The following is a 12,658-nucleotide window of genomic DNA, read 5'->3' on the forward strand; positions in this document are numbered from 1 at the left end:
GCAACTTCACCAAAGAGGATTTATACGCAAAGAAAAGATGGCGAAGAGTTCAATATCTATCAGAGCAGTTTTGGAATAGATGGAGCAAGGAGTACTTAGCTCATCTCGTACTAAGAAGTAAATGGCAAACGCCTAGAAGAAATGTTCATGTTGATGACATAGTGTTAGTAAAGGAAGACGACTTACCTAGAAGTCAATGGAAATTTTCCAAAGTCCTAGAAGCTCGAAAGGACGAAGAAGGATTAGTAAGAAGAGTTTTGTTACAAATGGGAGACTCAAAACTGGACAAAAAGGGAAAACGTCTCACGACTCCACTCAAGTTGGAACGTCCAATACAAAAGTTAGTTGTTCTGCTTGAGAGTGACAAAGACACTGGAGAGTTGAGAAACTGATGGAAAATTCCTCAAATTCATTTTCGAATCCTATTACTGAGAACATAGAATTATAGGTAATTTTGGTGGGAGTGTAGCTGGCCAGCTAAGACCGGTCCTAGGTTGTTAATATGGGTCACATATATGTGTATACCAAACCTGCCAATAACGTCAGTACAGTGTATATGTGTATATGTTAAAGCCAAAGCAGAATCATTGCTGTGATTTATGTCTTTGATTGTTATATGACATTTATATATTCATTGTGTTAGCAGAAGCAGAAAAGGAAAATATGCCTTTAAAAGTTAGTTAAAGATGAGCCAATCACAGACAGCCTCACACTGTACAGAGCCTTAACCAATCCCAGCCAGTTTCACATCTATGCCTGTGTAATACTCCCTGCTAGGAGTTTCTAGAGACACATGCTCACCAGACAGAAGAGGAAACAGACAGTTCCAATCAGAAGAGCTTTATGGAAGCAGAGAAGGCCAAATAGGTATTTAATGCACTTGTGTGTTCCTCTGTTGTTTAACAGTGCAGGTAGATCTGTGTGTAAAACTGTTGTGTGTGTTTACTTGTAGTTCCACCGAACTTATCGAATATAACGAATTTACCGAATTTATAAATCCAAGTGAATTTATCAATCTATCGAAATATACAGAACAAATTTATCGAATCTATTGAACCTATCGAGATAAGCTATTGAATTAAACCACTGTATGATAAATGAAACAAGCCATTGTAAGCCGTTATATGAAGAAGATTGAAGTTATTAAAGAATTTAACTAAAGTATTCGGTGCTCTTTAAACCTACTGCATCCATAGAGCGGCATTGGAGGAATTACAGAGTAAAGTCAGTCTAATTAAACAAAGAAACAGCAATTGCATAATTTTTCTAATGCCACAGCGCACTAGGCACCAAAGGGTGCTGCGCCTGCCACAATGGAACTATTACCCTCAGAGGTCAAGCAACAGCGCTCCTCAACTTGCACAGTAAAGAGTACACTAGAGAAATAGAGCGCCAGCATATACCGCCACGCGGAGACACCTCAGCGGAACAGTACAGGCCATAGCACGTGCGCATTAGTCAGACTGCAACCGGCTCTTAAAGTGGCATAACGGCAAAGGCAAGACAGTCAGAGAAAGAGCTCCAAACCTCCTGCACCCCTAGAGAGAGAAAGAGATGCATGGGGGGAGGGCCAGAGTCCAGAGCTAGAGTGCTCGCACCGCTATCCATCAAGAGACCACGTGTTGCATCCAGAGAGTTCACGATACTAGTCGCAAGTCACCGCAGAGCATCTCAAAGTCACCACAGAGCATCGCAAGTCACCGCAGGGCATCGCAAAGTCACTGCAGATCATCGCAAGTCATCGCATCAAGAAAAGTCTCCTTTAAGACTGACATTTGTTTCTGCAACCTTCAGATCACGGTATCCTGCTTTCCAATTAAGGTCAGAGCTTTCCTTTATTACTCACTTATGCACATAGGTTTCTGCAAGAGACATTTTTGTGCTCAAGAGAATACAGACTTTTAATAAAAGAGAGACAGTTCTAGTATATGACTCTGAAGTATTTAAAGTGAAAGTCATTTTATTGACTGCATTTTGGTGCTATTACATGTAAAGTGAAAGTCATTTATTCTTGCATTTGGTAGTATTGCATTTAAAGTGACAGGTCCTTATTATTCATATTAATTGTTATAGCATTCAGAAATGGCTGAGCCTAGCATTGCCACCCCACTGTTAGCGGATGCAATGATAGATATGGTAGAAGGTGAAGAGCAAGAGAACCTGTCTGAATCTGAAAGGTGCAATGAAACGGTTGTCTCGCCCCAAACAAATATAGCTGTAACAGGTGAACTAAGACGTTCATCACGGGACAGAAAACCGACCCAAAAGGTGCTAGAAAATTTGGAGCAAGAGGCAGCACTAAAAGGAAAAAAGTTTGTCCGAATGTATGAGAGGTGGAAAGTATACATTATAGACATTCGCAGAAAGCTAAAACAAGAAAGCATAAAGGAGAATTTGAGTGAAATTATAGAGACAGTAGAAGATTCTGAGTCAGAGCTTATGACAGCATATGTCAACTTGCGGTCGTTTTTGACACCCTCCCAGGATATTGTAAGGAACATGGATACATGTACCGCAGTCACTAGGGATTTAGTGAAGCTTATGAGAGAACTATCATCTGCGGCAAATTATGATGAAGTCAAGGCACGAAAGGGAATGAATGAGCTCTTCATGAAAGACTATGCTAGGTCCTTAGGAGGAACCACAATCTCAAGTGTGACTTCCATCACTAGCAGAAGTGCCAGCCACATAACAGAGTTCTCAAGTACGTCAGCCAAAAGAAAGGAATTAGCTGAACAACTCGCTGCCAAACAAGCAGAAGTAGAGATGGAATCTGCCATTGAGGCTCAGCGCCAGAAAATGGAAGCTCAGTGCCATAAAATGGAAGCTGAAATGAAAAGTCTGGAAAGGCAGAAGGAAGTTAAAATTATAGAAGCCAGACTCAGAGTGCACGAAGAGGATACGAATCAGGGTAGTCATAGATTCAAATCAGTGCTAAGTGGAGAAGCTGACTCCTACGTTCTTCCTTACGCCCAGGAAAATGGAAGGAAATCTCCAGCATGTAGTGAAGAAATAAGTCATAGTCCTTCCATCCCTGCTCAGAGAGAAAAGAAGAGAGACTCACCTGATTCAGAACAAAGTGGAAAAAGAGAACCAGATAATTCAACTCCCATATGTCATGGCAGTGGTCACGAGGATGTTACAACTGTTGACCCGACGAAACCTCAGAGAATATTTCTCACTAGACTTCCTGTTCCAGAACCTAATATATTCTCCGGAGACGTACTGAAGTTTATAGAGTGGAAGGCAAGTTTTGAAATGATCATTGAACATCATTGCTCCCGTCCAGTGGACAAGTTATTTTACCTCCAGCGGTATACTGGCGGAGAAGCAAAAAGGGTTCTTGAAGGTAACTTCTATAGGAAAGATGAAGAAGCCTACAAGCAAGCTTGGAAAAAATTAAATGCAAGATATGGTCATCCCTTCTTAGTGCAAAGAGCTTTCAGAGAGAAGTTGATAAACTGGCCTAAAATAGGTCCTAGAGAACACTTCAAGCTCCAAGAGTATGGCGACTTCCTGCAAGCATGCAGCAATGCTATCCCACATGTTCAAGGACTAGAAGTATTGAACGACTATCTAGAAAACCACAGGATGCTAGCCAAGCTACCAGAACAAGTGGCTTCTGGATGGAATGCTATGTGACTGAACAGTTAGATCACGGCAAAAACTTCCCAAGTTTCAAAGAGTTCTCTGAATTTGTCAACAAGGAAGCACGAATAGCGTGTAATCCAGTAACAGCATCTCATGTCTTAAAACCCTTAGAAGAATGGCCTACAAGAGAGATAAGACGCACAAGAGCAACTAGCTTTGCAACCAACACAGCTACTAAGCACCCAGATGCCCAGGAGAGCAAGTTCAACATCACTACTGGGATCAGTAAAGAGTCAGAACCGACAAGTCTTCAGACTACCTTCAAGTGTATGTTCTGTGAAGAGAATCACTCCATACATAAGTGCCAACCATTGAAGGAAAGGTCTCCAGACGAAAAGAAGAAGTTTGTGTTTGATAATCAGCTGTGTTTTGGATGTTTAAGAAAAGGCCATATTACTAAAGAATGCAAGAAAAAGGCCACTTGCAGCGTTTGTAAAGGACGTCATCCTACACCACTACATGAAGAACGTCCAAAGAAAGAGAAACCCTTAATGCCCAAGGACACTGAGGAAGAAAATAAAGCGACAGTATTCTCTTGCAGAGTGAGAGAAAGAGAAATCAATGGCACGTCAATGGTTGTACCAGTGTGTATTTCAAATCCTAAAAGGAAGAACAAGAAGGTATACGCCTATGCGCTACTGGATGCCCAGAGTGACGTCACCTTCATTGATCAAGAAATCTGCAAGAAATTACAAGTGGCCACAGAACCAGTGAAACTCAAACTCACCACAATGACGGGAAGAGACACATTGGTGAACAGTCAAAGAGTCAAAGGACTGAGAGTTAGAGGACTCCACTCAAACTGCATATTAGATCTACCTCCAGCTTATACAAAAGACAACATACCTCTGGATCGAGATCACATACCTACCTGTGAAACAGCCAACAAATGGGAACACCTATCTGTCATATCTCATGAAATGTCCCCGCTGAAGGAATTTGGTGTTGGACTGTTGATAGGCTATGACTGTCCCGAGGCGTTGGTGCCACGAAAGATAATCGCAGGAGGAAATGGTGAACCCTACGCAGTCCAGACTGATCTAGGATGGGGTGTTGTTGGAGGAAAACGACAGATTGCAGATTCAGGACAGGTGACAGGATTGCGTCATAGAATATCTGTCCAAGAGTTACCAACTGTAAGTCCAGCGAAAGTACTCAAAATCCTAGAATCCGACTTTGCAGACGTAAGTTGTAATGAAAAGAGTGTATCCCAAGAGGACATAAAGTTTGTACAAGTTCTAGAAGATAATATTCGAAAAACAACAAATCCAGAACATTGGCATTATGTTGACACAAAGCTAAACCCGGCAGATCATGCTTCAAGAGGCCTAAATGTAACAGAATTGAAGAATTCAAACTGGTTCACCGGTCCAGAGTTCCTTCGGGAAAGGGAAATCATACACAGTGAAGGTTATACAGAACTGTCTATGGGTGATCCAGAAGTAAAGGTAGTTCAAACATTGAGCACTGCCGCTAAGTGTCACAATGACATACTTGAACGACTAGCCAGATGTTCAAAGTGGAATACAGTCATAAACATTGTAGCTCGAATTCAACGCTTAGCAAAAGGAATCAAAAGGAAAGAATCGTTGAATGTAGAGGAAAGAGTGAAAGCTGAAGAAACGGTTATAAGACTCATTCATCAAAGATTCTACAGTGAAGAGTTGAAGAGACTTAGTCAAGAACTTAAGAGACTTCCAAACAACAACCCATTGTACAAGCTCAATCTTATTCTGCAGGATGGTATACTGAAGGTGGGAGGGAGGCTGGAAAATGCGTCGCTACCTAACAGAGTTAAGCATCCAGCAATTCTACCCAAAAATTCTACCTTCACAAGATTGATTATCAATCACTACCACAACAAATCCTTGCATCAAGGAAGAAGCTTTACTCAAAGCTGTTTGAGAGAAGGTGGTTACTGGATAGTGAAAGGAAGCAAAGTTATAGCAAAGTACATAAGTAAATGTGTAATGTGTAGAAAGACACGTAGACCTACAGAAGAACAAAGAATGGCTGATCTACCAGCTGATCGTGTAAACCCATCACCACCATTTCTTTATAGCGGAATGGATTGCTTCGGCCCATTTATCACCAAACAAAACCGCAAGGAGTACAAGAGATATGGACTGATATTTACATGTCTAAGCTCCAGAGCAATTCACCTGGAAATGTTGGAAGATATGTCAACTGATGCGTTTATCAACACCTTAAGATGTTTCATAGCCATTAGAGGTACAGTCAGAGAACTTAGATCTGACCAAGGATCTAATTTTGTTGGAGCAAAGAATGAATTGAACAAGGCTCTAAAAGAGATTGATAAAGAAAAAGTAACTGAGTACTTGTTAGAGAAACAGTGTGATTTTCACATGAATGCTCCACATGCAAGCCATACAGGCGGAGTCTGGGAGAGGCAAATCAGAACTGTAAGAAACGTACTAAGTTCAGTTTTGAAAAAGAACGCCGGAAGATTAGATGATGCTTCACTTAGGACACTATTCTATGAAGTAATGTCTATTGTTAACAGTCGTCCACTTACAGTCAACAACATCAATGACCCAACAAGCTTGGAGCCTCTAATGCCCAACCATCTACTTCACCTTAACTCTGATTACATACAGCCACCACCTGGCAACTTCACCAAAGAGTATTTATACGCAAGGAAAAGATGGCGAAGAGTTCAATATCTATCAGAGCAGTTTTGGAATGGATGGAGCAAGGAGTACTTAGCTCATCTCATACTAAGAAGTAAATGGCAAACGCCTAGAAGAAATGTTCATGTTGATGACATAGTGTTAGTAAAGGAAGACGACTTACCTAGAAGTCAATGGAAATTGGCCAAAGTCCTAGAAGCTCGAAAGGACGAAGAAGGATTAGTAAGAAGAGTATTGTTACAAATGGGAGACTCAAAACTGTACAAAAAGGGAAAACGTCTCACGACTCCACTCAAGTTGGAACGTCCAATACAAAAGTTAGTTGTTCTGCTTGAGAGTGACAAAGACACTGGAGAGTTGAGAAACTGATGGAAAATTCCTCAAATTCATTTTCGAATCCTATTACTGAGAACATAGAATTATAGGTAATTTTGGTGGGAGTGTAGCTGGCCAGCTAAGACCGGTCCTAGGTTGTTAATATGGGTCACATATATGTGTATACCAAACCTGCCAATAACCTCAGTACAGTATATATGTGTATATGTTAAAGCCAAAGCAGAATCATTGCTGTGATTTATGTCTTTGAATGTTATATGACATTTATATATTCATTGTGTTAGCAGAAGCAGAAAAGGAAAATATGCCTTTAAAAGTTAGTTAAAGATGAGCCAATCACAGACAGCCTCATACTGTACAGAGCCTTAACCAATCCCAGCCAGTTTCACATCTATGCCTGTGTAATACTCCCTGCTAGGAGTTTCTAGAGACACATGCTCACCAGACAGAAGAGGAAACAGACAGTTCCAATCAGAAGAGCTTTATGGAAGCAGAGAAGGCCAAATAGGTATTTAATGCACTTGTGTGTTCCTCTGTTGTTTAACAGTGCAGGTAGATCTGTGTGTAAAACTGTTGTGTGTGTTTACTTGTAGTTCCACCGAACTTATCGAATATAACGAATTTACCGAATTTATAAATCCAAGTGAATTTATCAATCTATCGAAATATACAGAACAAATTTATTGAATCTATTGAACCTATCGAGATAAGCTATCGAACTAAACCACTGTATGATAAATGAAACAAGCCATTGTAAGCCGTTATATGAAGAAGATTGAAGTTATTAAAGAAGTTAACTAAAGTATTCGGTGTGCTCTTTAAACCTACTGCATCCATAGAGCGGCATTGGAGGAATTACAGAGTAAAGTCAGTCTAATCAAACAAAGAAACAGCAATTACATCATTTTTCTAATGCCACAGCGCACTAGGCACCAAAGGGTGCTGCGCCTGCCACAGGTACAGAGACTGATGTGACTGTGGGGGAGGGGATATTAGAGTGTAAGCTCCTCTGGTACAGAGACTGATGGGACTGTGGGAAAGGGGGCATTAGAGCGTAATCTCCTCTGATACAGAGACTGATGTGACTGTGGGGGAGGGGACATTAGAGTGTAAGCTCCTCTGGTACAGAGACTGATGTGACTGTGGGGGAGGGGACATTAGAGTGTAAGCTCCTCTTGTACAGAGACTGATGTGACTGGCTCAGTGTTCTCTGTACAGCACTGCGGTATATGTCAGAGCTATAGATACGTAAAATAAATATATATTAGGACCTTACTGTTAAATTTATCATAAATGATTCCAATATATAAATCCTTCCCTCTATTACAGAACGATCTTACTAGGTGAAGGTATCATGTGATACATCTGGAGCTGATTAGGAACCATAGACCTGTTTTAAAAAAGACATGTATGGCTTTTTGTTTTGTTTTTTTAAAAAATCATACTTACCCAGGTGGAAGCTGCATCAGTCAAACACCACTCATGATCAGTCACCGGCTCTCTGCTCTGCCCCTCTCCCAGCTCTCACTGGAGCACCCAGCTGTGGAGTGGGAGAGGGTGGCTGGCTCAAGATCTCAGCAGTGCACTAAAAGGCATCTCGGTGGATCTCAACTTTAAAGTCGGGATCTCCCCAGCCTGGACTGTCTGAGTGACAACAGATGACTGCTGATTTTAGCCCGCAATTGGCAGAAAACAGGTCACAGGAGTGCAGAATGAGCTGCACTCCTGTGATAGAAGTAAAGCCAATCAAGCTTTAGTGATAAGTATTTTCTCCTTATTGATTACAGGATCTGATAACATGACATTTCTGAGAAGATGACAACAATTTTCAGGCTGTAGATTGGTTGGGGTAGAATATATGAAGAAAAACGGAGATGATCCAATGCTGCTCCAGATCACAATCGGTGAGATAAAGGAAGATAGTGAGGTTGTGCGCTTACCACAAGTACACACAATATAAGCATTGTATGCAATTCAACAGCAACCGGGCATCATGGTCTGGTCAATAGCTTGGGCACCCTCTGGTCATATCCGGACATCCAGGTCACAGGTACACCGCTAACCAAGCTCCCTCTGGCTTTCCAATCCAAAACGCCACCTTACATAAGCTCATTAAAAAACGAGCCGGGAGGCAAGAAAGCGCTTATAGTGAAGTACGTTTATTAAAAAACACAAGATGTAAGCAGAACAACCAGAACTTACATCGACAAACTATACATCCAGGCCCAAATAAATAGGCTCCCTGGTGGTTAGTGGTTCATACAGCATGCACTGTCCACTAGCCACCAGGGAACTGCCCCACCAGACCTGGATGAGTATATCCGCATTACCCATTTATTATATGACTATATACTCATGGTACCACTAGCCACCAGGGTTTCATCCATTGGACCTGGATCTGCATGCAGTGCATGCTGTATGAACCACTAACCACCAGGGAGCCTATTTATTTGGGCCTGGATGTATAGTTTGTCGATGTAAGTTCTGGTTGTTCTGCTTACATCTTGTGTTTTTTAATAAACGTACTTCACTATAAGCGCTTTCTTGCCTCCCGGCTCGTTTTTTAATGAGCTTATGTAAGGTGGCGTTTTGGATTGGAAAGCCAGAGGGAGCTTGGTTAGTGGTGTACCTGTGACCTGGATGTCCGGATATGACCAGAGGGTGCCCAAGCTATTGACCAGACCATGATGCCCGGTTGCTGTTGAATTGCATACAATGCTTATATTGTGTGTACTTTTGGTAAGCGCACAACCTCACTATCTTCCTTTATCTCACCGATTGTGATCTGGAGCAGCATTGGATCATCTCCGTTTTGCTTCTGACTGTTATATATGAGTCATTATATGAACTTTTGTATGATTACTTCATATTGTAACAGTCCCTGTGCTTGTCATCTGTTCTCTAGCGCTACATACCCCATTTATAAGTTTTATTCCAAGGTTTTGAGGTTTACCCTGTATGTTAGCTGCTCACCTGATCTGTTTGCGCTCACTTACCCACCTTTATATCAGAATATATGAAGGGCTCCGTAGTTCACAGAAATAAATGTTGATTGTAATACTTTGTACAGAGAAGTAGGGGTGACACTGACTTTCATGTTCGTATTTTTAGATTCCATACAGAACATTAACATTCATCTAACATGTAAAATCCATGATATACTGTATGTCTATAAATGTATGAGAAATGCCAAACAAGGGGCTGCCACGTATAAATCATTCCTTTCACAAATAGCCATACATTATACATATGAATGAGGGTGGAGCTTTTTCCTTTACATCAGGATCATCCAATTAAAGTAAAGAATGATCACTCGGGTATGAGTGGGTTGCCATCTACATGATCTAATGTCCATGTGACCTTTGTTATGTGGGTGAGACAAGACGCAGACAGGGGCGGACTGACCATTTGCAAACTCGGGCACTGCCCGAGGGCCCGGGGTCAATAGGGGTCCCCATGAGATGCCCCTGGTACCTTTTTCATTGGCTTTTTTGAGTTTGGGCAAGGACACAGGGGCCCCATGATCCCTTATTTCCCGGGGCCCCATGAATTGTCAGTCCGCCCATGGACGCAGATACCATATTTCTCCTATCGATTCTATTCCCACAACAAAGAGTGGGAATTGCTTCTAAAATAGAAAGGGGTCTTCTGGATCCACCAACCAAATCCCTGATATCCATTTAGTTTGAATTGTCAATTGGATTGGTTCTTATTTTCCTAACATATTGATTTGTATGATTAATTGCTGGCTCTTCATATGGTCATCTGTGATTTTTGTGTAATGTTTTGTAGGTTGGTGTATAAAATCCCTGGAAGTCTTTGTAATGAAGGTGGGAGTATTGCAGAGCCGTCAGCACTCAGCTTTCTCTTTTTTTGTTTCTACTCATTGTTAATGTGTTTCTCCAGACTTGTATCCATGAATGACGGAATAGACTGAAACATGTTATTCCCGCTCTAACTAGAATACATTCACTGTTTTTGATTGTTATAGTGGATCTCTTTATTGGTCTGACAGAGGGATTGTTGCCTGAAGACGTCACCATTATTTATTGCTATTTTTGAACTTATTTTAACTCTTTCTTTGCTGCAACTCCTCGTTTGGACTTTCTGCTACATATTGAGCCCGGGTGGCAGGACTCTGGTTGCTGGATTCATCCTATTTAGTAGCTGCTGTTCACCTTTTCCTCTACATGTCCTCCTGAATCCTCGCATTATCGCTCCTCTCTTAGTGAATTATTTGATTATGATGGGAAATCAATCTTCTCCATCTGACTTCATTCTGCTTGGCCTGTCAGACCTCAGATATTCTCAGATCCCTGTATTTCTGCTACTCCTCCTCGTCTATGTGGCCACACTGGTGGGGAATCTTCTCATTATTTTCCTGGTGGTCTCAGACTCCCATCTGCACACCCCCATGTACTTCTTCTTAGGAAATCTCTCAGTTTTAGACATCCTCACTCCCTCTGTGTCTGCATCTCATTTGTCTTTTGACATCTTTACTGGAAACCGGCTGATTTTATACCCAACTTGTTTCGCCCAAGTCTTCTTCTCCTCCTGGTTTTCCAGCACTGAGTCCACAATACTTACAGGGATGTCCTATGATCGCTATGTTGCCATCTGTCATCCTCTGCATTATACAACCATGATGAGCATTCACCTGTGTGCTCAGGTGGCAGTGGTTTTCTGGATCGGTAGATTTGCCTTTACCTTGTTGCACACACTTTGTGTTCTAATACTGACCTTTCCTGACCCCACCACCATCCCGGGCTTCTTCTGTGAATTGTATCAGGTGATTGAACTCTCATCTTCTGACACTTTCCTCAATTACTTACTTATATATTTTGAGGCTGCCAGTTTTGGAGCCCCTAGCTTTTTCGTTACTTTCCTTTCCTATGTCTACATTTTCAAAACCGTCCTAAAAATTAAAATGAAGGATGGAAGACGGAAAGCTTACTCCACTTGTAGTTCTCACCTCACGGTGGTCTTCATCTTTTATGGGGCTGTTTTTTCCAACTACCTTCTGCCCAAACCTATGGATTCTCTGTCAGGTAGATTGCTGTCTTTATTTTACACAGTTGTCACCCCTCTCCTAAACCCGATTATATACAGCCTGAGAAACACTGACCTCAAAAGAGCTCTTCAGAAAGCTCTATCGGGAAAGGGCTTCATACCATGAACTGTCAATGATGGAGAACCACTTCAATACCGAGCAATTTTACCCCCTTCCCGCCCAGGCCAATTTTCAGCTTTCAGCACTCTTGCAACACTGTACCCAAATTAAATTTTTTTCATACAAATAAAGCTTCCTTTTGGTAGTATATAATCACCACTTGGTTTTCTATGTCTTGTGCTATAAACACGTTTTTCTTAGTTTAATAATAAATTCACAACCTGCCGACCTCCTCCACTCTTCCGACCACTCCATCCCCCACAGTTATCTCCTCCTGTGCCACCATCTCCTCCCTCCTAGATTGTAAGCTGGAAAAAGCAGGGCCCTCGATCCCCTCATGTTTTGCATTGTATTGGTATTGTTCTGTCACATGTTCTGTCCCCTCTGTAATGTACGGCGCTGAGCGAACTATCGGCACTTTATAAATACTGTATAATAATAATAATAATAATTTTTTTCACGTTATTTCTCACAAAGGCATACTTGCAACTATACTCTAAAACACATTCTGCTACTCCTCCTGAGTATGGCAATACCACATGTGTGAGATTTTTTTCACAGCCTAGCCACATAGAGAGGGTCAACATCCAAGGAGTACCTTCAGGCATTACTCACTTCAAGACCAGGACTTCTTCTGACACTTTTGGTTTACAAGTAAAAATCATTATTTTTGCTAGGAAATTATTTAGAATCTCCAAACATCATAAAGAATAAAAATGGTGGGATTTACAAATTTTTATGTCACGCATCAGTTTTTCGAACACAATTTTTATGGGAAAAATACACTTTAATTAATTTTAATGCACACAAACACAATATAATACAAATTGTTTTGAAAAAAATAAAATAA

The 12,658-nt window shown here is 41.3% G+C and overlaps 1 protein-coding gene across 1 annotated transcript; it reads left to right on the forward strand.

The window, feature by feature from the left end:
* The first annotated feature begins 10,884 nt into the window (after window positions 1-10,884).
* On the forward strand, window positions 10,885-11,814 carry LOC149470695 (olfactory receptor 7C1-like). The gene has a single exon (XM_089661527.1). The coding sequence runs from the start codon at window positions 10,885-10,887 to the stop codon at window positions 11,812-11,814; it is 930 nt and encodes a 309-aa protein (XP_089517653.1).
* Window positions 11,815-12,658: the final 844 nt, after the last annotated feature.

This window comes from Staurois parvus, unplaced genomic scaffold (genome assembly GCF_062004578.1).
Source record: "Staurois parvus isolate SC_StPar_1 unplaced genomic scaffold, SC_StPar_1.0 ptg000034l, whole genome shotgun sequence".
In the NCBI taxonomy this organism is placed as follows: domain Eukaryota; kingdom Metazoa; phylum Chordata; class Amphibia; order Anura; family Ranidae; genus Staurois; species Staurois parvus.

What these genes read in the sequence shown, in the direction of transcription:
- LOC149470695 (XM_089661527.1), top strand. Translation starts at nt 10,885, where the DNA reads ATGGGAAATCAATCTTCTCCATCTGACTTCATTCTGCTTGGCCTGTCA.